Raw genomic sequence first — 27,734 nt, 5'->3', positions numbered from 1 at the left:
GCACTCGATTTTGACCCAATGTGGAATGAACTGTTATTCAAATCTATTTCAAATTCCAAAGTGAATTTCGTTGGAATGAAATGAATACAGCAACATGCAAAATGTCAACCTAATATATAAGAAATGTTGATTTGAAGCTTCATTACAGAACTCTATGATGCACTATCGTCCATGAAGTGTAATGAATATAATTTATACATGTATATTGTGTCTGGAACATTTATTAGAACTGTAGAAAAGGATAAAGACTGTTGGGGACTACTGCGATATTGTCGACGACGGGAGGCGACCAAATTTGAGTCTCGGAGAACAGCAATGCAATGTCAAAATTTTGTCGACGACAGGAGTCAACCAAATATCAGAGTCACGAAAAACAGCAATGTAATGTAAGAACTATGAGTAATGCTGATGAGGATGTAGGTTGGTTATCCAGTATCTTTCCCTCGAGCGGCACTTCTTTTCTTTCCTTTTCTTTTCGAAAGCCGAGGCTGACAATGGGTTTCCGAGGGTTGACAATACCCACTGTCACATGCTTAAGAATGTAATATTTATATAATGCCTTTGCCGTTGGTCGCATAGTGTTCCATCATAGAACATGATTCTCTACATGCTAGCCACCGCCTTCGGGCCAGACTAGCCGAAGGGTGCATGGTTGTTTTCTTACTATACCGATTACTCTTACTGTATCTTATTGTATTTCTACATTGTAGTACTGTTTATATATCATGGAGGATTGCCTCGGAAATTTGACATTTTACATTGTTTACACTGTTGGAATTACTTATTTGCTGTACATATATTTATATACGTGTATATATACTTTATGAAATCATGTCCGAGTCCAGTGTAGCGAATATCCTGAATCAGAAAATCAATCTAGACTAAAATATCCTGTCCATTTTGAGTTCGCGCATCACAAAACTTCAACAATGTTATTATAATTTTGATAGAGAATCGCCAACTAAGCCACAGATTCCCGTGTCACGAATGATCAGGTGATTCTAAACATGGTGGACAGTAAAACGTTTTGTGTTGTTGTTGAGGCTAACAATATACATTGTTTGTTGGCAGCCCAACCCAAGTGCTATTCAGCCGTGACCAATCCACTCCACAAACGAAACAGTAGTAAAATAATATGATACTCATATATTTCGTTGTTGAGTCTTGTGTACAATAATTATTATTTGTCTGCTCATTCATAATGGACTTACTCTTTTTGAGAATTAGAAATAACAATTTTAAACTGTCAAAATGAAAACAGACGTCTATCATGCAACAAACTTTAACCGTCAAAATGAAAAGACGTCTATCATGCAACAAACTTTAACCGTCAAAATGAAAACAGACGTCTATTATGCAACAAACTTTAACCGTCAAAATGAAAACAGACGTCTATTATGCAACAAACTTTAACCGTCAAAATGAAAATAAACGTCTATTATGCAACAAACTTAAGCTGTCAAAATTCAAAAAGGTCGTTTATCATGAAGGATTTTACCCTATATCGGCATGATGGCGGCTGTTGCAAACTGTTGCTACCCTATGCCGATATTTTTATATATAGAAACAAAATTGATCTTGTGCACTACCTAGAAGGACACTCATAATTACCGAGCGACTCCAGAAATGTGATGCAGCTTCGTGAGGAAATTTCTTGTTTCAATTCATTGTAGCGGTGGGATTTACCAGCACATATTGTTTATTAGAAGATCGCTATATGACCAGAAAGATTTTAGGAAAACAAAATAATATAGCCAATTAACACATTAAAATATCTATTTTATTTTACAGAATACTCATAGTTAAAAATTCTTATCGTATACAAATAAAGAATATTTCTATCAATGTATGTTTGTTTATTTTGTTGAAACTACAAAATCAACACATCATTTCTGGCTACAATTTTTAAAATTCCGCAGCTTATTTTGTGTTTCTTATCTAAACCACGCAGAAGAACAATGTTTTTTTTTAGTAAATAGTTGCTATTATTGGATTGTCTTAATAAGCAAGAAGGGACTCCAATAATTTGAAATAAATTGATTCGTGTGACAAATACATAGATGTCAAGTCTCAAGAATTCTGTAGAACATGAATATGTATCCCCTATCGCTACTTTGAGGGTTAACCCTAACCCTTGACGCAGAAAGATCACAGTTTGAAGAATGTATCTTTATTGTCTGAATGTTCTGGCCTATTCTCAGAATGTATAAATATTGATGATTTTGCAGTAATTCCCAATCTTTTTTAACTAACCTATTTTATTTCACTTTATCTTATTTGGACCGACCTGAAAAATAACAGCACTTGGTCAGAGCAATCTCAGTAGCATTTCAGGAACGTCAGAGCTAAATTCCAATTGTGAAATTTGAAAAGTTCGAAATATATGCATGTTTTCAGGAAAACCATGATCGCGCAGTCATGCTATAAAATGGCCACCGTGAGTGCCATGTTGAAGTGTTTAAACATGTTACAAAAATGCCGCCGTGACTGTCTTGTCCAGGTTTCCACCAGATCAAAAAAATTACAATACTTTGTTGGCTCTCCTCCCTTAACACCCCTTTCAATTTTCAGCTCAATGGCACCAATAGAATTTTATTAGTTTAAGATCTTTTTTCCAAGATGGCAGCTACGACGGCCAACTTTGATTTCGGACCGATCCCAAAAAATTCCACTTTGTCAGGGCAATCTGAAAATCATTTAAGACAAGTTCTAGTTGAATACCAGTGGTGGATCTTTAGAAGCTTGAAATGTGAAATATTTACGCACGGCTGACGACGACAGAAGAAACATGATCACTATAGGCCATGGTGATCCTTCAGGTCAAATTAACATAATATTTTCCAGCAAAAGCAAATCATATTAACCTAGCAGTATGGCTGAAGAAAACAGACCACCATTGGCAAGTCCAACTTTGAATATTAAATAAAAAAGGCAGATAAATTTCTTAAATGTCCAATGTATTTTTCAAACTGGGTGCCTATTTTCCTAACATGAAAAAAGAGGCTCAGTTTGCACATTCAATCATGATTTCCAAAGAACATTCTCATTCTTCCCTGTCAACAGCAGCAAACAAGGTAAAACTATTGTTATACATACATGTAACTGAGTATGATAATTTTAACATTATCATTTATTATAAAGATATTTATTGTGCAGTTGTTAAGTCCGTGACAGAATTCAGGTGACAACTATTAATACTTACTTCCAGTCTATACATTCTAACAACACAACATTTAATGAATAATTCTGATAAACCATTTTCTGCTGTTTAAAGACACTTGCAATAAAAACTGCAAAATAAATATTTCACACTTATTTCAGTAAAATCTCAACACAAACCCAGAATTACTCTAGTATGTGGGTTTTCAGTCCAGAACTTGTTGAATTAGTTCTAAGGTGGGTACCCTATAAATAACCTCATTTTTCCTGGGTGGAGTTACTATTCTGTAACGTAGTTTCATAAGTAGTATTTCATGTACAAGTGACGTGTACAAAGTTTCACTTTCTATTTTTACAAATCAGTCCTAAATAATTCAAAAATGACAAAAAAATACATAAAGGGTCATTCCGTTGTTGAAATAAAAAAGTGTATGGTATGAAAATAAAAGTAAACCAGAATCTTGTATATTTCTTAACCAGTAAAAGTTATTAACTGAACTAATATACAATAATCAAAATTCGAAGATAACTCAAAGTTCTTAAATTTCAGTTTTTTTTTGAGAATGTAATTTCAACCAAGAGTGTGAAAATTATTCGCCGCCAAAGGCTATCAAGAAAAAAGAAGATGAAGGACAATGCTACCCGAGGTAGTGATCATGATCGGCTAATGAGTCACTGAAAACAGAACCAGCAAAAAAATGAGGACACGACAAGATAGCAACATTTCAATAAGTTGTATAAATATCGGAAACTACATTTAAAGATTGTAGAGAGCAAAGGAGGCTGCGTCACACGAGTCTATTACCTCGGCGGGATACTTGACTCGACAGCCTGACAGCTAGCTAGCTGGTTCAATAAAGTTATGCTCAAAGTTTTCTACCATGTTGACATATATGGGACAATTAAACTAATAAAACTATCTATTTTGATCGAACCACAATCAATGATTTAACAAGCATAATGTCTTATGTAGGTAATAAATCTGTTGCCATTTCCTTCATATTTACATCACTCTCCATGCTGTGATCTGTCTGCTGTTGTCTGTGATGTCACATGATATCTAAATGAAGCGGAGGTCGCGTGACTGAATACTCCAGTGCAGATTCACATCAGCAGAGTTTGTAGGAATATTCTGTACAAATAGATTTATTTTATCACAGTTAGTTACAAAAATGAGTGTAAGCTTATAAATTATTGTTTAACTCAAATCTGCCGTTCAAACAACGGAATGCCCCTTTAATTCTTACATTAATCATACAACATTTACACTCTCAAAAAAAAGTCATCCCTGATTACGAACTGTAAAATTTAGCGTTGTATTTGATCAACTCCCCTCAGGCAGCATTTAAGCATACACATCAACTCATTCACGCACACACGCAGTATATAACCAACTCATTCATTCCAAATACCCTGGTGCTATCTAAGCTTAATATAGATATGGATTCAGTGTCATTCTCTCATGCATTTACAATAATATAAAATATACAAGATATGGATGATAACATTCAAAAGTTTTGGCAATATTCAGTCAAATAGTTTACAAGAAAAATAACAGAACACATTTATCAAATATCATATTTTCTGTTCAAAATAAGCTCACAGTCCATGACACAGACATATACATGTTTGATATTGTTCTCATAAGGAAAATGGCCGATGGGGCCTAAATCACTCCTGTTTTTTGGGGGTTTTTTCTTCAAAATTTCACATTGAGTGATATCTCCTGCTTAGTAGACCTTACATCCTGATTTATCACTTAGGTCCATTCCATCTCACCCCCTCAATAAACAACAGGAATCCATTCTATCTCACCCCCTCAATAAACAACAGGATTCCATTCTATCTCACCCCCTCAATAAACAACAGGAATCCATTCTATCTCACCCCCTCAATAAACAACAGGAATCCATTCTATCTCACCCCCTCAATAAACAACAGGAATCCATTCTATCTCACCCCCTCAATAAACAACAGGAATCCATTCTATCTCACCCCCTCAATAAACAACAGGAAACAATGTCCTTAGAGTTAGTGTGTCTTGTTGTCCTGTCACAGTTCTCTCCCTGTTCATATGTAAAATTTAAAAAAAAAATGTAATCCACCAGAGTAATTCAAACTGGCCTGATCAATTTGTCCACAATATGATCTATCTATTACAAAATTTTAAGTGATATACTTTGTAGGCTCAACATCTTAACATTAGTATTATATACCCTGATGCTGATTATGCCTTAGTCTCAATCACAGGGGGAATTTTTTTATTTTTTTATTTATGTAACTTCAGTTAAATGGCCAAGGCCTACTTATTTCATACAAACAATGAATCTGAAGTTTTAACAAATAATTTTTCCAAAACTTAAAATGAAATCTAGCCTCTGTACCCAATGTGTCATAATTAACAAAATCATCTGGACAGAAACTCTTTCACTCTTAGTTTAATACTTCAATTATATGTGAAAACATCCTTTGTAGCACATATGTCTCTACCACATACAATCCTTTAGCACTTTTTGTATGTTACACGTTTACACAATTTGTCCAATCACTCATGTGCCCAGTATACCCACTTAAATATTCTGCTATGATGTAAGCCGTATATAAACTGCAACGTTAATGTTGACCTTGACATTGGCATCTTGAAATATGAACTTGAACAAGGTATTCTCCTAATTGACCATTGTGTGAAGTTTTATCGAAATCTGAAATTTGGCATGAAATGAAATTGCCTGAGCTCTGACAAAGATTTTCTTGAAATAGCATGGATGACCTTGCTCTTGACCTTGGTACCCAAAACATGAACTCGTTTGAGGTATACTCATAATATATCCCCTTCCCGATTTTGTTGTGTGGGGATAAAAATCTATACGGACGGACAGACAATGTGAAGAACTCAGAAAAGGTTGACAGAAAGATGATGTGCCATGGCTTTTGGCATCTGGGCCAGACTGGCTAATACTGTGATTAACAAGTTCCCTGTCCTTTACATTTTGATCAGCATTTCAGAAGTCATGGTAATGTGTAAACATTCCTGGCAATGGTGGAACATGGCTGGTCAACCTGGATTGGTATAAACCAATGGGCACTACTGTCAGCTCAGGAGTTGTAATGATAGCCATTCCATTCCTGCACCATTAAATCCTACAGTGCACCATATGAAATACTGTTGTCACTAAATCAATTTCCTAAGCAGTCTTCATCATCTTCTTTTTAGATTGCTTGATAACCATTCTAAGCCTTGGTAGAGTCTGGAAGGAAACAATATTTGCATATTTATTTATACATAAACGTTTATCCTTAAACTCATAGAGGTTTAACACATAGCCACTAAGTAGTTAGAGGGAAGACATAGGGACGCGACATTTGGTGGTGATTTGGTGGTGATTTGCTGAAGTATTGGTAGGCTTGATACATTATATAATGACAGGATAAGTATCAGTAAAGATCAGACTCACTGTTGGTTTTTGAGGAGTTTATCAAGTGACAAGATATTCAATACAAAGCAGATTAGCACAAATATATATTTAGTCAATGAAATAACATTAACACCACAGACAAACATTCTTCAATGAAAGGGACACAACTCTTGAAACCTATGATACTTATAAGTACAGTTGTATACCCTTTTAAAAGTATACCAACACAGTAAACCACAATGCATTGTAAAGGTCAGGCATTGAAACACAACTTTAATGCATATTTTATTTTTCAACAAGACAATGCAGAAAACACATATCCCTTCCTCCTTATATAAATACAAATTGTTAACAATCAAAATCTGTAGGTTTGGAAATCAATAATTTAGATATGGTAACTTTGTAAGTAATTATCATAGTCAACAATACATCAGGTTGGACTAGAACTGCTGCCAGGATACCTGACTAATAATACCCCTGATCCCCAATACCACCAATCTACCCCGAATAGTCAATACATGTCCCCTACTGTCACCCTCCCCCCCAATACCACCAATCCACCCCGAATAGTAACATGTCCCCTACCTGACTAATAATACCCCTGATCCCCAATACCGCCAATCTACCCCGAATAGTCAATACGTCACATGTCCCCTACTGTCACCCCCCCCCCCCCCTCCCCAATACCACCAATCTACCCCGAATAGTAGCATGTCCCCTACTGTCACCCCCCCTCCCCAATACCACCAATCTACCCCAAATAGTCAATACATGTCACATGTCCCCTACTGTCACCCCCCCCCCCCCCTCCCCAATACCACCAATCCACCCCGAATAGTAACAATCACACCAATACATGTCCCCTACCTGTCTAATAATATCCCTGATCCCCAATACCACCAATCCACCACGAATAGTAACAATCACACCAATACATGTCCCCTACCTGACTAATAATACCCCTGATCCCCAATACCACCAATCCACCCCGAATAGTAACAATCACACCAATACATGTCCCCTACCTGACTAATAATACCCCTGATCCCCAATACCACCAATCCACCCCGAATAGTAACAATCACACCAATACATGTCCCCTACCTGACTAATAATACCCCTGTTCCCCTATACCACCAATCCACCCCAAATAGTAACAGTAACAATCACACCAATACATGTCCCCTACTGTCACCCCCCCCCCCCCCCCCCCCCCCCCTTAAGCCATTGCACTGTTATGATTTATGTAATGGTACCCTTTGCATTGGTGTTGATTTGGGGAAATGATATGTATACAATTTGTAGCTGATTTTGATGTAATGATTCAAGAATTTGTAATATTAAATTATCATGACAGAGGAATTATATGATTTATGTGATTTTATGAAATTAGTGATGGTGACCTTTACCATACAACATAAAATTGTTCAAACAACTCAAAATTGTTCAATGTACCAGGGGTATTATGGTCCTTTACAAATATCTGATGTTTAAGCAATCTTCCTCAATTAATCAATGAAGTTGCTTCAGAGTGCCGTGGAGATTTTGTGAGAAAAATATCTGTGACCTTGACCTTGATGCAACAAGCCTGGACCTTTGTAATAGTGTTAAGAAAATATCAAGAAATGTTCCCTACAGCCCGACTGGTTTCAGCTATAGGGGACAAATAATATTCAACCTTCCCAGTAAAAGTTAACAACAGTAGATACTCGCCTCTCCCTAGTAAAAGATAATTAGGTATCAACGTTGAATTTGCCCCTCCCTAGAAAAAATATAATTAGGTATAAACGTTGTATTTGCCCCTCCCTAGTAAAAATATAATTAGGTATAAACGTTGTATTTGCCCCTCCCTAGTAAAAATATAATTAGGTATAAACGTTGTATTTGCCCCTCCCTAGTAAAAATATAATTAGGTATAAACGTTGAATTTGCCCCTCCCTAGTAAAAATATAATTAGGTATAAACGTTGTATTTGCCCCTCCCTAGTAAAAATATAATTAGGTATAAACGTTGTATTTGCCCCTCCCTAGTAAAATATAATTAGGTATAAACGTTGTATTTGCCCCTCCCTAGTAAAAATATAATTAGGTATAAACGTTGAATTTGCCCCTCCCTAGTAAAAATATAATTAGGTATAAACGTTGTATTTGCCCCTCCCTAGTAAAAATATAATTAGGTATTATAGTCGCCCCTTTCCAGTAACTATTGTGGGCTTTGTAAGCGACGGTCATCTGACCATCATTAAATTTTGCAGTTTAACTTTGAATATAAAATATGGTAAACAGAGGCCAATTGTCTCGTAGTATGATGGTCCAGTTAATTAATGAAGAATGAATGGTAAAGACTTGTTTTTTGATTGATCAATTTGTCAACAAAATAGTCATGGTAAGGTTTACAACAACATACCAAATGATACTGCAGCCTTATAGCTCATAAACACTTGCATACATGTTAAAGATGCCATTCTTAAATGACAGTTTTGTGGAAAAAAATTTCCCTATGACCATTTTAAGACACACATTGACCTGATTTTGAAAAATTCAATTTCAGTATCTAGCAAGTCAATTTTGAATGTCCTATGACATTTTTTTAATTGGTCACAGTGACCTAATTTTGACATATTTAGAAAAGTAGGTCACGGTGACCTTACTTCAAAAACAAAACTAGGCTCCAACATAAATGAATATTGGATATAAATGTTCATTGTTCTGTGGCAGTTTTGAGAAAGCGTCACAGTGACCTAGTTTTGCAAAGTCCAGCAGCTATTGCCCATCTCAGATGTAATTTTTCATTGTTCTGTGGCAATATTTAGAAAAGTAGGTAATAATGACTTAATTTCGTGAAATTCAAGTTCAGCATCTATTACTCATCCTAGTTTGATGTCAATTTTCATTGCCCTATTGCAATATTGAGAAAAGTAAGTCACTGAGACCTATTTTTGCAAAAAACAAATCAGGTACAGGATTTATTGCTCGTCCCAGATAGCAATTATCATTGTTTCCCTTCCCAGTAAAGACAAGTAGATAAATACTCACCCCTCTCCAGTTAGAGCACAGCAAGCCTGTATATGCCAGGCATGGTCCTTGACAGAGGTCAGGTTCAAGTGTTGGGATATCTCAGCTGCAGACATTGAGCCCTTGATGTCTTGTTTGTTAGCAAATACTAGCACAGCTGCCTTTCTCAGATCCTTAAAAAAAGCACAAATACAATAACATAAATGAAGTTATTCAGTGTTTGAAAATAAAACAACTACACAAACATAAATTGTTCAGTAAAACAAAAGGTCCACATATGGAGGCTGCATAGCTCACCTGAATATTTCAGTGATTATGGTAAATATTCTCATTGATGTTATATTACAGAATTTTCCGAGTTTGGGATCTTCCAATTACTACACTCAGTAACATGCAATGCAGTCAACAGTCTCCCTCAGACCTCTGGGAGGGCCAGATCCAATAGTGTTAATACAAAGTCACCCTAACCCTTCACCTATAAGGATGCTATCAGACTAAATTTGGACAATATACCCTATTGTCATTATTACAAAAGAAGAAGAATTTTAAATAATTAGTTAAATTATGCTAATATATAGGGCATCTGCTCTTCAGAACAACCTTGTTTATACAAAATTGGTTCCTGTTCACCTAAAGATGACCAATTCATGCCAAATTTGAACCAATTCGACCAATTTAGAATCCTTTCATTCATACAAGAAGGATTTTAAAGTATTTGGTTATATTTCCCTTTTAAGGCCCAGTTCTCATGATCAGGTCCTATGGAAAATTGATATATATATACATGTAATATATATTCACTGTCATTGATATGTTTTTCAATTTGCAAAAAATGTTTTTGAAATTCAGTAAATATCAGTGAAATATTGTGTATTGCATTTTTATCAATGTTAACTTCTTATGATAATGCTTTCATAGCTATATATATAGTTTATCAACAGTCAATAGTCAATTTGATAACTGATGATCTAAAAATCACCAAAATATCATATATGTTGATCTTTTCAATATTTTTGTTAAATTGAGAGCATGTATACAGAAAAACATAATTTAATTAAAATCCATTTAGTCCTTTCAAACTAGCTAGTAGTGATTTAAAGGAATTATTCTTCTATGATTTTATCTATTGGGCCTCTGCTGCCCCTGGGGAACCAGTTCAAGTTATCATTTGATATGCAAAACATGCCCTCCACGGTGCTTTGAATTCTGTAAAAATGTTTGGTCAAAATACATTCAGACATTCATGACTGGTGGTGATGTAAAGGATTCATCTCCTACATAATGTATATCCCTTGTTCATGCCCCAGAGGGGCCAGATTCACCATTGATGCAAAATTTGCCCCCCTCCCTTCTAATCTAATTTGGTCAAAATACGTTCAGTTTTTCATAACTATAGTCATGATCTTTAAGTATTGGTTGAAGACAGACCAGGTGAGCTAAACATTACATCAGGTATATTAAACATAAAAAAGCCTATTTAACATATTAGCTATTGTCTGACAGGTCTATAAAAGACCAGGACTTAGAACTAATCAGTATGATGATGAAGTGTGAGAACTAATCAGTATGATGAAGTGTGTAGACCTAATGCCTGTAGATCCAGATATGTACCTGTCTAGTATATCCCTCAGGGCACTGATTTTATAGACATGCAAATCCTATAGATCCTGTTAGATTAATATGGTTACCGATTGAAGTCCCTTGTATTTTATCACTAGTTTATTCTGCAGCCTGAGGCTCTCTGCTGTTAAGCATGTATTTGAAGATATCACAAAGGACTGGTGTTGACAACTGGGTTTATACAGTCTATAGTTTAAATCTATATACCTATTTTTTTCTTGAATTCTTCAGTTTGTAGGATAGTGTGAAGCAAATAACAAAATGTTTTCATAAAATTCTTACTTGACATTTTACATGATTACAGAGTGTTGTGTGACAGAAAAAAATAAATATAATCGTTCATGAAAATATTTCATGATTCAGATATAACAAACATTTCTTTTATAATGCATATATGTTGCTCAAATATCAAGATCTTATATATGTGTAATTACACTTGGTATTAGAATTTTTTAAATGCAAAAGCAGAGAAGAGTTTTGCTCCATTGTGGTTCATTAGATTCCAAGATTTCCAAGATTACAATAATGAGGTCATAAAAATACCTAGTGACCTGATATTTCTGCATTCTGTCAGTTCGCAGAACTATAATATGTACATTACTTCATGATAAAGTGTTGTGTAATTACAATATGCAACATACAAACTTACATCATGACTAAGTGTATTATAATTATAATATGTAACTACATCATGACTAAGTGTTTTGTAATTATAATATGTAACTTACATCATGACTAAGTGTTTTGTCGTTATAATATGTAACTTACATCATGACTAAGTGTTTTATAATTATAATATGTAACTTACATCATGACTAAGTGTTTTGTAATTATAATATGTAACTACATCATGACTAAGTGTTTTGTAATTATAATATGTAACTTAATATATTATGATAAAGTGTTTTGTAATTATAATATGTAACTTACATCATAACTAAGTGTTTTGTAATTATAATATGTAACTACATCATGACTAAGTGTTTTGTAATTATAATATGTAACTACATCATGACTAAGTGTTTTGTAATTATAATATGTAACTACATCATGACTAAGTGTTTTGTAATTATAATATGTAACTTACATCATGACCAAGTGTATTATAATTATAATATGTAACTACATCATGACTAAGTGTTTTGTAATTATAATATGTAACTTAATATATTATGATAAAGTGTTTTGTAATTATAATATGTAACTTACATCATAACTAAGTGTTTTGTAATTATAATATGTAACTACATCATGACTAAGTGTTTTGTAATTATAATATGTAACTTACATCATGACCAAGTGTATTATAATTATAATATGTAACTACATCATGACTAAGTGTTTTGTAATTATAATATGTAACTTAATATATTATGATAAAGTGTTTTGTCATTATAATATGTAATTTACATCATAACTAGGTATTTTTTAATTATAATATGTAACTTACATCATGATAAAGTGTTTTGTAATTATAATATGTAACTTACATCATAACTAAGTGTTTTGTAATTATAATATGTAACTTACATCATGACTAAGTGTTTTGTAATTATAATATGTAACTTACATCATGACTAAGTGTTTTATAATGATAATATGTAACTTACATCATGACTAAGTGTTTTGTAATTATAATATGTAACTTAATATATTATGATAAAGTGTTTTGTCATTATAATATGTAATTTACATCATAACTAGGTATTTTTTAATTATAATATGTAACTTACATCATGATAAAGTGTTTTGTAATTATAATATGTAACTTACATCATAACTAAGTGTTTTGTAATTATAATATGTAACTTACATCATGACTAAGTGTTTTGTAATTATAATATGTAACTTACATCATGACTAAGTGTTTTGTAATTATAATATGTAACTTACATCATGATAAAGTGTTGTGTAATTATAATATGTAACTTACATCATGACTTAGTGTTTTATAATCATAATATGTAACTTATATCATGACTAAGTGTTTTGTAATTATAATATGTAACTTACATCATGACTAAGTGTATTATAATTATAATATGTAACTACATCATGACTAAGTGTTTTGTAATTATAATATGTAACTACATCATGACTAAGTGTTTTATAATTATAATATGTAACTTACATTATGATAAAGTGTTTTGTAATTATAATATGTAACTTACATCATAACTAAGTGTTTTGTAATTATAATATGTATCTTACATCATGACTAAGTGTTTTGTAATTATAATATGTAACTTACATCATGACTAAGTGTTTTGTAATTATAATATGTAACTACATCATGACTAAGTGTTTTGTAATTATAATATGTAACTACATCATGACTAAGTGTTTTATAATTATAATATGTAACTTACATTATGACTAAAGTGTTTTGTAATTATAATATGTAACTTACATCATAACTAAGTGTTTTGTAATTATAATATGTAACTTACATCATGACTAAGTGTTTTGTAATTATAATATGTAACTGACATCATGACTAAGTGTTGTGTAATTATAATATGTAACTAATACATCATGACTAAGTGTTTTGTCATTACAATATGTACCTTAATACATCATGATAAAGTGTTTTGTAATTATAATGTGTACTGTATATCATGATGAAGTGTGGTATATTTATAAAATATAACATCATCATTAGGTGTTGTGAAATAATTAAGGTAACTTACATCATGATTGAGCATTTTGTAGAGTTCTTCCTTGGTAATTGACAACCTTTCTCTATCTGTACTGTCAATCACCAGTATTACAAACTGTATAACAAAGAAAGATTCAAATCATTAAAAATGACAGCAAATGCATTGATTCTCAAACAATGTTTTCACCGGTACCAAAATATGTTTTGATAAAAAATACATGTAAACTCATTGGAACAACTGATGACCTCTTTCGATCAATTATCGATTATAACTGAATTTTGTTACTTGATGGTACATTTTGTGAAAACTTTTCTTAAGTTACACAAGAAAGTTTTATACAAAATCTATGGACTTTTACATCTGTCTGTTACATCAGGAAAAGACCGTCTTTAATTTTTTGAGACCAAAGTAATGCCAAACTTTCAAAGAACTTGTACTGAGATGATATTACAACGAGTCCATGTTACCGCTTGTACAGTCTGAGTTAGTGATATGCTTGAATGCTATATATTATAGGCTGCTAATAAAGCATCCACGGGTCCTCGATTATGTAATGAGTAACCACTACTAAGATGTGTTGATTCAATTTAGCAAAATGACAATAAATGTTTTATTATTTCAAAATTTATTTAGTCAGATACAACACAATAAATTACTGTATGACAAAATAAGACACCATTCACGATCAATTGACAAACCTCAATATTAGCAGTTCTTGAATCCATTAATTATATTTACCAGTTTGACAGAATATTGATACAATATACTATATATACAAATGTATCGTTACTGCTGCATACTTCCATTATCATGCCTGATGTGATGAAAATACTTCTACAATTATTATTAATCCTTAAGAATATGTATTCTGTGTACATAGAGGAAGAAAGCTGTACTGATTTTAAAGATTAGGCTAAAAGTTTGTACAATATTTTACTGATTATGATCATGAGAATTAAGGCTATAAATTAGTACAATATTTCATTATTATTTTTTTTAATAATTAATTACATTAAATTTGTAAACATTGAAACTTGAGTCACCAGAATCATTTTCCCTCCTTGGCATTAAGTTGCATTAAAAATACATCCAATGCAAATATTAATTAATACAGACCTGGGCATTAGTATAGTATGTGTTCCACGAAGATCGGAGGGTTTCCTGCCCACCAATGTCCCACATGAGGAAGTGGATATTCTTCCATACCACTTCCTCCACATTGCTGCCAATGGTAGGAGATGTGTGTACAACCTCGTTCATTAAACTGTACATAAAAAATCAAAGTACTGAATGTAAAAGGTGATATTTGAAATAAAGCAAGAAAAGAAATTAAACTTATATCAACATGATGAAACATTTCCACTTAAGTGTGTCAAACCAACTGGACAAAATGGTTTTCACAGTCCTGATGAATGTAATGGTTTAGACTGTTCTGATGTACATGGTTTTAACTCTCTTCAAGTTTCAAAACAACTTCTACTTAAGTAGTTAAACTTAGGTACATGTCGTTAACATTCATACTTTAAACCAACTTTTATACTTAAGTAGTTCAAAATTTGCATTTGTGTGTTTAAAACGGACTTATACCTAATAGGCCTGGGTATTAGAAAGGTCGAAATGATATGATACACATTTAAATACGCTATAACAATACACGAGATGTATTGAAAATACAGGAGTGTCTGCTACTTTTTTGTTGAAAGTGTGCAATGTCTTTCAATATCTTGTAAAAAAACTGCTTATTCCTTTCTATTTTGATCTTAGAATAATATCAAAATATAGATTGATTACTTTTAAAAATTATTACTTTTTTATTCAACAAAGACATCATTTTTTTAAGGACAATTATTTCAAAATTAGGTATTAATTCCATCTAAATATTGAAGAAAACTTTCATATTTCATACCAATTCAATATGATTGTGTTTAAAGAAACTATAAGTCCCTTGGGGCGGAGAAAGAACCCCGGGGCCTATAACACAAAAGGAATCAGTCTTCAATGGTGGGAAAAGCTTTACCATTTTTACAATTTTGAATGCCTAACCCAAAAGGATGCCAATAATCAAACATGATAGAAATCCATCGCCTTCTTCCAGACAATTAATTGTTTATATCAATTTAGCCAAATTGACCCCTTTTGGCCCCGCCCGTCAGCCCCACCGGTACCATTTGTACAATTTTGAATCCCTACCCCATAACGATGCTACCAGAAATCTATGAGAGATATCCATTGCTTAGTTCCAGATAGCAAAACTGACCCCTTTTGGCCCTGCCCCCTCAGGCCCCTAGGGGGTATACGTAAGCCCCACCATTTGTACAAATTTGTATCCCTACCCCATAAGGCTGCTACCAGTCAAATATGAGTGTTATACATTGCTTAGTTTCAGAGAAGGAGTCGTTTATATCAATTAAGCCAAATTGATCCCTTTTGGCCCCATTATCTGGCCCCCGAGAGATCAACCCAATCAATTTGTACAATTTTGAATCCCTACCCCACAGGGATGCTACCAGATAAATATGAGCGATATCCAACGCTTAGTTCCAGAGAAGAAGTCGTTTATATCAATTAAGCCAAATTGACCCTTTTTGACCCGCCCCTCAGCCCCCGGGGGGTCAGACCAACCATTTGTATAATTTCTAGTCCCCACCCCATAATGATCCTACCAGTCAAATTGTGTTCAATTCCCATCAGCAGTTCCTTTGGACCAGGTGAGCTAACAATTGAATTGCAATTTATGGCTAATTTTGAATTTTGGCAGGAAAACATTCTTCAAAGGGCCATATCTGCATCAATTTTGATAATTTGCCCTTGAAACTTTGCACACACCTTCATAAGAGCAGGTTCTTTAAAATATGAATGAAGGTCAAGGTCAAAGATAAACAAACTATTTGTAGCCAGTCACACATGCTTCATGTATCTGTATGCCAAAAATCCAGCTTTCATGTGTATGTGTAGTTTTGGGTGATTTCTGAATTTTGGCAGGAATCTCTTTTTCAAAGTGCCATATCTGCGTCATTTTGATTATTTGACCTTGATACATTGCACATACCTTTAAAAAAAGCAGGTTCTTTAAAATGTGACCCAAATTAATAATTTTGAAAGAATTCATCATTTGACCCCTGTGACCTCGATGAAGGTCAAGGTCAAAGATAAGCATAACTATACATGTTACTATGTGCCAAACATCAAGCCTTCATGTGTATATAGATAAAAGAGCATAAACCTTTTATCTGCAATTTTGGATTATTTTTTAATTTTGGCTGGAAAAAATAGCTTTACATTTTTCTTTTCCAAGTGCCATATATCTCTGTCATTTTTCATATGATGACAATAAAATATGCACATTCTGTTTCAGTGGACTATGTTCTTTCATATGAAATGAAAAAAAATGCTCACTTTGATATTTATATTTTTGACCTTCTTAAGATCCCATAACAAGTCGCTGACCTTGACATTCTCTGATAATATGTCATTGAGAAAAGGTAAAATATGTGGGGTGAGTTTCAATTATAAACTAGTAAAATTTATCCCCTTCCCAAGGGCAATGTGACACACAGGTGCCATATGAAATTAACAATTTTGATAAAACAGCTTAGAACCTTTTGTACACCATTCTGCGATATCTGGGTCTTGAGAAGAAGACTGACGCACGACGACAGATCAAATTATAATTATGATGGTGTATATTATGAGCTGAATGTCAAAGGATTGTAAATTCTGTACATACTGTATCATAATTATATTATCAGGCAGTCAGCATAAATGTATGTTTCATATCGATAATATTAGAAGTTTGACGTTTTTGTACGATATATATATATAATGGTGTACTTAATTTTGAAACAAACATTTAAAGGAGTTAGTTTCTTTCATAAATTCAGATGTTTTTTGTAGAGTTGACTAAAATATATTTGTCAATTGTTAACAATGCTATATCTTTTCAGTCTAGGCGCCGCTGACATTGTTAATATCAGTTGATATCTCCAAGACAATGAAACACAATGTTCATACGAACCGTCATGATCTTTTTTTCATCACCAGGCCGAAACAATGAAATATGATAATGAACAATATGAATAATCAATATGAGATTTAATAGGATGCCTCTCGTCGGTTAACAACTCGCTTAGCTTCTTTTCGCAGGAGTCAATAATATATGTATGTGAATTAAACTCTCGCGATGTCTGTTGCACATAAGTGCAAAGAAATACACACTTAATTAAGTAGCAATAACACATAATAGTCAAAAATCCTATGATATGTGATCAGTGATAAGAAACAGCACTTAAGCATTTTTGGTAATTTATCCTGAAACAGACTTCCATATTTGACATCCCGCAGATTGTTGCTTGTATATATAGTTTTAACAGATTTGAAGGTCAATATTTGAAAATACCCAAATGGTTATAAATTAATTCATAACAAATAAAATTATTGACAAAAAGAATTTCATTTTTTTTCACACTTTCTGGAGACCAAGAAGGAGATTGGTGATTATTTTAAGGGATTTGTAATGTTCGCGACATAAAAATCCAACATGACTATTGATATTTGAGAAAGTCTTATATTATATGGATTTGATATTGATTGCCAACAGATATATTAATCATATAACATGAAAACAACAAAAAGTTGTATTACTATGGTAAATCTACAATTACTTTGTATTGTTTTAATAGCCTATGTAATACAAGCATTTCACAGCTTTGTGCATATTACATGAAAACATTTGAAAAGGTTGAATAGCTGAATATTATATAAATAAAACAAGCTGGTTCAATAATCATTTTGTATTTTCATATATATTCCGAGTGCGAATCTGATTCTATCAGAGACTTATATATAAATAGGTCTCTGATTCTATATAGTCTCTTTTGGGGAGTTAAGGTACAGTACAAATGACCACCACGACAGGTGTGCCAGTTTTCTTAGTTTTAAAAATTAAACGATCAAATTCCATCACGCCATCACGTACTGATTCATGGATTTGAAACACATGAACTTCGATCAGTTATCACAGTAGATATTGTGATTCTGTGGTCTGGCCAGGCTTGAATAACTTATCGTAGGCCTAAACAGTTTCGTCCTAAACAGCGACTTGTATATCAGGGCAAACACTTATTTCAGTGGGTCAACAAACAGATTTAAACTTTGTAAGTAACTTGCCTTTAATTCATGTTGATATATAGATATTAATTTCTAGCAACAAACATCACACTTTGATGCTTCATGTGAAGCCCGTATCCAACAGGTGCCGATTTCGACCGTGTGCTCGCTCACTACATAGAAATCAGGCAACTATAGTCGATAAATGCAGGTTTGGAGTGGATAACACTTCGGTCCATAGCACTCCAACAGGTGCCATTTTGACAGAGTGCTCGCTCACTTCATAAAAATCAGGCAACTATAGTCGATAAATGCAGGTTTGGAGTGGATAACACTTCGGTCCATAGCACGTTCACGAAAACAGACGGAGCAGGTGATCGCTAAATATCGGACCAAATCTCATAAAATCTCGTGAAAAACTACCAAGTTGTAAACAAAGGAAATGTTGTTAGTCAAAACCCCGGAGAGGATTATGAAAAACGGGAATTTGTTTGCGCTTGGTTGTTATGCCATCTTTAGAATCTCGCAGTTATCTCCCTTCCAACAGTATTTCCAATATAAATATGCAAAAATCGATCATGTGTAGATATTTACAAGACATTATTCTTATTGTTTATTCAAAATAGTTCCTGAAATGTTCACAATATTATCAGCATAGTTAATACATTTCTGTGACATCTACTTTGAATGACGGACTACAATGACGTGCCTCATACTTGGAACTAAGCGAATTATTACCCCTAGTTACAGAAATTACCACCTGAAGTCTCAAATTCCGTACTTCCGCCGAAGAGAAATTTATACTGAATATACCTTTTTTCATGTAATAGCACTTTATTTGTAGTCTTGATAGTTTTCATAAATGCATATATAGTTCAACTACATCATATATGAACCGAAAGAAACTGCAAAATGAACGGTGAAAGGAAATATAACGAAAACAAAAAGTGAAGAGATTGTGACGTCACAACTCGTAGGTGATCGCAATATGGCAGGCGTAAACGCCTCCATAAAAACAATAGTCTAGTAATATAATAAATTATTTATAACCACCAAATACAAATTTAACACTTAATTCTTATTATAAACCCTATATCGATATACATACATTAGATATAAATTATATATTTCATATAGATTATGTATACAATATGGATTATAGATTATATATAAACATTATATAGATTATATTTCATATCAATTATAAATTTAATAGAATATGGTGTATACATGTATCATACAATGGAAACTATATACGGTAAAACTCCGGCTAGTTCGAACATGCGGATAGTTCGAACACACATTATTTTCAAGAAAAACAATATTTCTTTAGCTACCAATAGTTCGAACTCTGGTTGTTTATAACTGACACTATTTCAGATAGTTCGAACATGTCAAATTAAAAACGTAATGTAAGATTTTTTCCCGGTAAACTATATTGAAAGCTTGCGACGACCGGTCCAGAAAAAAATGTCAAGACTTAAATTTGATCAACAAGCACGTGTTGGTTATTAGATTGTATGCGTGATCATTTGAATGCGTCTGTGATTTAATATATGCCACATATTTTAGCGTTAATTCAGTTTTTTACATTGCAAAATACACCATGCACGAGACAGCTGATTGCAAATTTAGGCCCCGACAATGTATAAATATATATATACCATATATAGAGGGCATCCAGTAGTTGACTCTTATGAGTGTTTTTGACTCCCCAAATTAAGACTTGACTCTTTGATTTGAAGGGACCTGCTGTCTATTTGACATATATTTTGACCCTCCAGATTTATTGGAAATAGTGATATGACTTTTGAAATTGCTAAAAGTCAAAGGTCAAATCATGCCCTGCATATACATTGTGGATATATAGATTATACATAACACAAAGATAATATATAGATTATAATAAACCATATATATATAGATTATAGACACATGCAATACCATATAGATTATGTATACACTGATTAAGATGGCCTAGCTAAGTGTATATTTGTTAGACCAGGTCTGCAAATCAGGGATTGACCAATTCAACTATAGTCCACAGCTGTTTTCCTAATTTGAACATATGGCAAGGTCCATCTTTGAATTCTTAATTTCCAAATGGGGCAAAGTATTAAAATAGCATGCTATACACAATTTCAAGAAAAGTTACACTTTTCCATTTGTAACAATAATATATACATTGGATTAGATTATACCTTGACTGAACCAAAAGTCCTTAATTTTCATGTCCGATGTGAAATCAAATGTTTACCAAATTTAAAGGGTGAAATTTCATCACCTATATATATGCTGTTATAATTAAAATATCTGAGGTCTGTAAGTATATAACACATTTAATTTATAGTATGTGACATCAACTAACGACTTCTTGAATTGGGACATTTTTTTCAGACCTGAATGATTCCTGCTGGTGAAATTTAATCCCAATCCACAGCTGTAGAAAATGACATCCAAAATGGCAAGGATATAAAATGAGAGTGAGTTGCGTTGTGTTTGCCTCAGTAGCATCTGCATGTATGGCATGGATCTGTTGAGCCTCCACAAGGATATGTGTTGGATTTCAATTTTTGAAAAAAATTTTTATACAAATATGTGGGATACTCAGGTGAATAAATGCATAATGATGTATGATAAATATGTTTATCATACAGATTATAGAATACTTTGTTATTAAGGATACTCACAATTGATATAAGATAGTCGTCTTTCCTGCATTATCTAGGCCCACAATAATCACTTTGTGTTCTGAAAACCAACAGATGAAAAATCTAATTACATGCAACATTTACTTGAACAATAAATTCAATACAAGTGGGTTTTCCCCATGGTACTCTGAGCTGGTTTCCCGACATTGTTTAAAGTAGGGCTCAAAGTGGATATTTTTACCAGGCACCCTATTTGGCTACCAAGTCATAAAATCTAGGTGCCAATTGGAAAAGTTAGTCGCATGGACTAGTTGTCTTAAATCTAAAAAAAATCTTTGAATTCTTTAGATTAGTATAACATTTTTCTGCAACTTTTTCAATTGTGAATGTCATTTGAGCATTGACTCTAACCTTTGAAAGATAAACCAAATTGCAAATTTACAGTTTATTTTCAGTGGCCATGCAGGTGCTGTATAGGTCAATAACTGGTCGCCAATGGTGAATTTAAGGCGCCATGGATATGGCCACTAAGTAGGCGCCACTTTGAGCCCTGTAAAGACTCACACTTCTGTCTGGTTTGGTTTGTTTTTGTTTAATGTCCTATTAACAGCCAGGGTCATTTAAGGATGTGCCAGGTTTTGGAGGTGGAGGAAAGCCTGAGTACCCAGAGAAAAACCACCGGCCTACGGTCAGTACCTGGCAACTCGTAACCAAGTGGTGGAGGGCTAGTGATAAAGTGTTGGTACACCTTAACCAATCGGCCACCGCAGCCCCTACTTCTGTCTGGGCCAAAAGAAGAGTGATTGATATAAGTTGACATAACTTGTTCTAAAATTGTCGTAAAACAAAAAAAAAGTTTATGAAATATTTTTTGCTATAATGCGAAAGTTATCTGAAATTAATACCAACAGGCCTGCATCATTAACTTTGAATTGAAAAAACAGAATCAACACAACAAATGTATACATATATCAACCAGTGAAATTGGGGCAGTCTACATATGGGAGTGATATATAGAGGTTTCCAACAAGTGATTATTAATTGTCTTAAATGTTTATCTAACTTGAGTTAGCTCATCTTCAAATCAGGAATAGACACAAGCTTTAGCAAGTGTCTTTTCTATATTCTATTTTACACCATTGCTGGAGAACCAAATGGTGTTTTGGATGTCGGAGGAATATGCTGCCTGATGTGAATGGGAGAGACTTTAATTCATACCCTGGCGGAGAGCAGTGTAGGCAGGGTATGACTATTCGTTCTACTTGTTTGCATGACTGCACTTACCAGAGCATCCAGTAGTCAATTGAGAGTATGTTTTATGACTCCCTAAAATTAGGTCTGACTCTAGAGAGTGTCGGGGAGGGGAGTATCTATGATGCGTGTAAAACCTCTAACATTGTAATTGGAGTACATTCAACCAAGTGATTGTGCCAAAAATTCTAGTTAAATTATATTATAAAAACTTAAAGATTTCTTCAGGTAAAATCGTTGTGTAAACATTGATCCGTATGGTCAGATTTGATAAGTAATACATGTCAGAATATGATAGACTCAAAACTGATCTCAGTATAAACAAAGTCTTTGGTACCGAAGTAATTATTATGTGTTTGTTGGAGGAGGCGTCCTGTCTTAATGTTTCACTTTGAAATGGACAGGTATTTATTGCTTTAATGTCTACCGGTTAACTGTTTATGGGTTCCGCTGTTTTATTAGCGTTACTAATGAAAATGACAGCTAGTGAGCTACCGTCTAAATTCGGTAACAGATTTAACACCGCTGGCATTCATTAACTTCTCTGAATATTGATAAAATCTGCCACATGTTAACAGTAAGTTATTTCTTTCATAAATCTAATCCCCTCAAGCCATTGTCAGGTGATATATAACACCGAGGTACATACCGACATTTTACCCTTTCATTGAAAGTTTCTGCTTACCTTCGTTTGTGAAAAGATTCCAGAGTCTTGAGAACAGTAGGCCCATATTTCAAAATAAAATGCGATAAATGTATACAGTGTAAGATATGAAGCCTTAGGTATGATATCTACATAACATCATGTCAAAATATTGACAAAGAAACACAAAAATCACTACAATTTCATAGATAACTGTCTCTGGTGACTCAAGCAATCTGTTGACACGAGACACCGGATATGCTGTCTTGCGCATGTACATAGGAAGACAATCTTCATATCCGGTACCGGTGAAAGCGTACGTTGCACCCAGACCCGTACCAGATTTGGACACAGTGATATAATTTGTACCAGAGAGTCCAAGACTGAAAATGGAGATTCGGTAGACATCGAAGTCTACACTGCATTATGTTAACATAGAATGTCACTATCGGTTACTAGATATGGTGGCATTGTTGTATATTTTAAAAATGAATATGTAAAATATGCACATAATGTATCTCATCTAAAAAAAAAAGACTCTAACCATACTCTATGGATTTAAATGAATAGCTCCATTCGCAACAATGATGATAATGTATTGTTTAGTATAATTCATATACCGCCCGTCAATTCAAATTATTCTACGGTAGATTGTTTTGAGGAGGTTGAAACTGATTTAACCGGGGGAACTATAGGTTTCGCCTGCGTCCATCCGGCCGTCCGGTTAAAGTTTTGGTTAAAGTTTTATAATGGCACACCATTTACTAAATAATGGTATTAGAACGCTGATGCATGGCATTGGATGTGTGGCATTAATTTTGTACGGTTAAACCTGAAAAAAAAATTTCATTTTTTTTTTTAAATTTCCCCATATTATGGACTTAAATGTTTTCTCTGTATTCTTGAGGTTAAAATTTTGTAATGGCTCTCCTTTCATTTAATAATGGTATTAGGATATTCGATGCGGTTTCACAGATATCGGATTCTTTTGGAATCAAAATCAGTGTACTACTATGCTGTGCTATGCAGAATTATGTTTATATTTCAATCCAAGGCTGTTATTACACATTTCACTTTAAATTCACTTTAGATTCTTTTACTCTGTACAGTAGACATACCAACAGAATACACGAATAACTTTTAGGGGCAGGAAACAGTGTTATATCAACACAATGGAGTTGAATTTACACATTGTTTGGAATGAACTTATTTTCATCAAATGAAAATGTTTCAGTTTTGGCTAATCTTTTTTATTGAAATTTGGCTAAAGTTTTAACTTGAAGGCACCGGTAGGGGACATGTATTGGTTAAGCATTACTTACAGAATGCTTGTTATCTTTTTATTTTAAATTGGAGAATGGGTGGAGATCGAGATGTCGGTAATCTAACTTGCAAAGACACAAGTGTTGTAGACAGTTGTAAAGGTAATTTTGAGCTGTTTAAATTATTACATTACAGTTTTCCATTGTAACAGGAGAGGAGAAAATGTAGCGACCAGACCGAAGTGTGACTGGTCTTTAGTTTACTCAGACAGCTAGTAAGTGTGATTGGTCTATACACCAGTCACACTTATTACCTGTCTGGGCAAACTATAGACCAGTCACACTTATTACCTGTCTGGGCAAACTATATAGACCAGTCACACTTATTACCTGTCTGGGCAAACTATAGACCAGTCACACTTATTACCTGTCTGGGCAAACTATAGACCAGTCACATTTATCACCTGTCTGGGTAAACTATAGACCAGTCACATTTATTACCTGTCTGGGCAAACTATAAACCAGTCACATTTATTACCTATCTGGGTAAACTATATACCAGTCACATTTATCACCTGTCTGGGTAAACTATATACCAGTCACATTTATCACCTGTCTGGGTAAACTATATAGACCAGTCACACTTATTACCTGTCTCGGTAAAATATAGACCAGTCACACTTATTACCTATCTGGGTAAAATATAGACCAGTCACACTTATTACCTGTCTGGGCAAACTATAGACCAGTCACATTTATCACCTGTCTGGGTAAACTATAGACCAGTCACATTTATTACCTGTCTGGGTAAACTATTTAGACCAGTCACATGTTTTTACCTGTCTGGGTAAACTATAAACCAGTCACATTTATTACCTATCTGGGTAAACTATATACCAGTCACATTTATCACCTGTCTGGGTAAACTATATACCAGTCACATTTATCACCTGTCTGGGTAAACTATATAGACCAGTCACACTTATTACCTGTCTCGGTAAAATATAGACCAGTCACACTTATTACCTATCTGGGTAAAATATAGACCAGTCACACTTATTACCTGTCTGGGCAAACTATAGACCAGTCACATTTATCACCTGTCTGGGTAAACTATAGACCAGTCACATTTATTACCTGTCTGGGTAAACTATTTAGACCAGTCACATGTTTTTACCTGTCTGGGTAAACTATATAGACCAGTCACACTTATTACCTGTCTGGGTAAACTATTTAGACCAGTCACATGTTTTTACCTGTCTGGGTAAACTATATAGATCAGTCACACTTATTACCTGTCTGGGTAAAATATACACCAGTCACATTTATTACCTGTCTGGGTAAACTAAAGACCAGTCACACTTATTACCTGTCTGGGTAAACTATATAGACCAGTCACACTTATTACCTGTCTGGGTAAACTATAGACCAGTCACACTTATTACCAGTCTGGGTAAACTATACACCAGTCACACTTATTACCTGTCTCGGTAAAATATAGACAAGTCACAATTATTAACTGTCTGGGTAAACTATACGCCAGTCATATTAATTACCTGTCTGGGCAAACTATAGACCAGTCACATTTATTACCTATCTGGGTAAACTATACACCAGTCACATTTATCACCTGTCTGGGTAAACTATATAGACCAGCCATATTTATTACCTGTCTGGGTAAACTATAGACCAGTCCCACTTATTACCTGTCTGGGTAAACTACAGACCAGTCACACTTATTACCTGTCTGGGTAAACTATAGACCAGTCAAACTAATTACTTATCTGATTAAACTATATAGATCAGTCTCTCTTATTACCTGTCTGTGTAAAATATAGACCAGTCACACTTATAACCTGTCTGGGTAAACTATAGACCAGTCAAACTAGTTACCTATCTGATTAAACTATATAGATCAGTCACACTTATTACCTGTCTGTGTAAACTATATAGACCAGCCATATTTATTACCTGTCTGGGTAAACTATAGACCAGTCCCACTTATTACCTGTTTGGGTAAACTATAGACCAGTCTCACTTATTACCTATCTGATTAAACTATATAGACCAGTCACATTTATTGCCTGTCTGGGTAAACTATAGACCAGTCACACCTATTACCTGTCTGGGTAAACTATACACCAGTCACACTTATTACCTGTCTGGGTAAACTATATAGACCAGTCATATTTATTACCTGTCTGGGTAAACTATACACCAGTCACACTTATTACCTGGCCCGGTAAACTATATAGATCAGTAACACTTATTACCTGTCTGGGTAAACTATAGACCTGTCAAACTAATTACCTATCTGATTAAACTATATAGACCAGTCACATTTATTGCCTGTCTAGGTAAACTATAGACCAGTCACACTTATTACCTGTCTGGGTAAACTATATAGACCAGTCACATTTATTACCTGGCCCGGTAAACTATATAGATCAGTAACACTTATTACCTGTCTGGGTAAACTATAAACCAGTCAAACTAATTACATATCTGATTAAACTATATAGATCAGTCACACTTATTACCTGTCTGTGTAATCTATATAGACAAGTCACATTTTTGACCTATCTGAGTAAACTAAAGACCAGTCACACTTATTACCTGTCTGGGTAAACTATATAGACCAGTCACACTTATTACCTGTATGGGTAAACTACATAGACCAGTCACAATTATTACCTGTGTTGGTAAACTACATAGACCAGTCACAATTATTACCTGTCTGGGTAAACTATAGACCAGTCACACTTATTACCTGTCTAACTAAACTATAAAGACAAGTCACACTTATTACCTGTCTGAGTAAACTATATAGACCAGTCACACTTATTACCTGTCTGGGTAAACTATAGACCAGTCAAACTAATTACTTATCTGATTAAACTATATAGATCAGTCTCACTTATTACCTGTCTGTGTAAAATATAGACCAGTCAC

The 27,734-nt window shown here is 33.8% G+C and overlaps 1 protein-coding gene across 1 annotated transcript; it reads right to left on the bottom strand.

Moving 5' to 3' along the window:
• Nucleotides 1-1,961: 1,961 nt before the first annotated feature.
• Nucleotides 1,962-23,780, bottom strand: LOC117343447 (ADP-ribosylation factor-like protein 5B). Its single transcript, XM_033905799.1, has 6 exons — nucleotides 23,563-23,780; nucleotides 21,666-21,726; nucleotides 14,986-15,133; nucleotides 13,900-13,983; nucleotides 9,611-9,762; nucleotides 1,962-6,407 (listed from the first exon to the last, which is right to left on the bottom strand). Exons 1-6 carry the CDS (start codon nucleotides 23,606-23,608, stop codon nucleotides 6,359-6,361), a joined length of 540 nt encoding a protein of 179 aa, XP_033761690.1. The 5' UTR covers nucleotides 23,609-23,780; the 3' UTR covers nucleotides 1,962-6,358.
• Nucleotides 23,781-27,734: the final 3,954 nt, after the last annotated feature.

This window comes from Pecten maximus, chromosome 15 (assembly GCF_902652985.1).
Source record: "Pecten maximus chromosome 15, xPecMax1.1, whole genome shotgun sequence".
In the NCBI taxonomy this organism is placed as follows: domain Eukaryota; kingdom Metazoa; phylum Mollusca; class Bivalvia; order Pectinida; family Pectinidae; genus Pecten; species Pecten maximus.
This window is presented reverse-complemented; position numbering and strand designations above follow the sequence as displayed.

Excerpts from the sequence above, each read along its gene's own strand:
- LOC117343447 (XM_033905799.1), bottom strand. The coding sequence starts at position 23,608 with ATGGGCCTACTGTTCTCAAGACTCTGGAATCTTTTCACAAACGAAG. Across the intron at positions 15,134-21,665 it reads ACGACTATCTTATATCAATT|TTTAATGAACGAGGTTGTAC; the intron begins GTGAGTATCCTT and ends TTTTATGTACAG. Across the intron at positions 9,763-13,899 it reads ACAAAATGCTCAATCATGAT|GATCTGAGAAAGGCAGCTGT; the intron begins GTAAGTTACCTT and ends GCTTTTTTTAAG.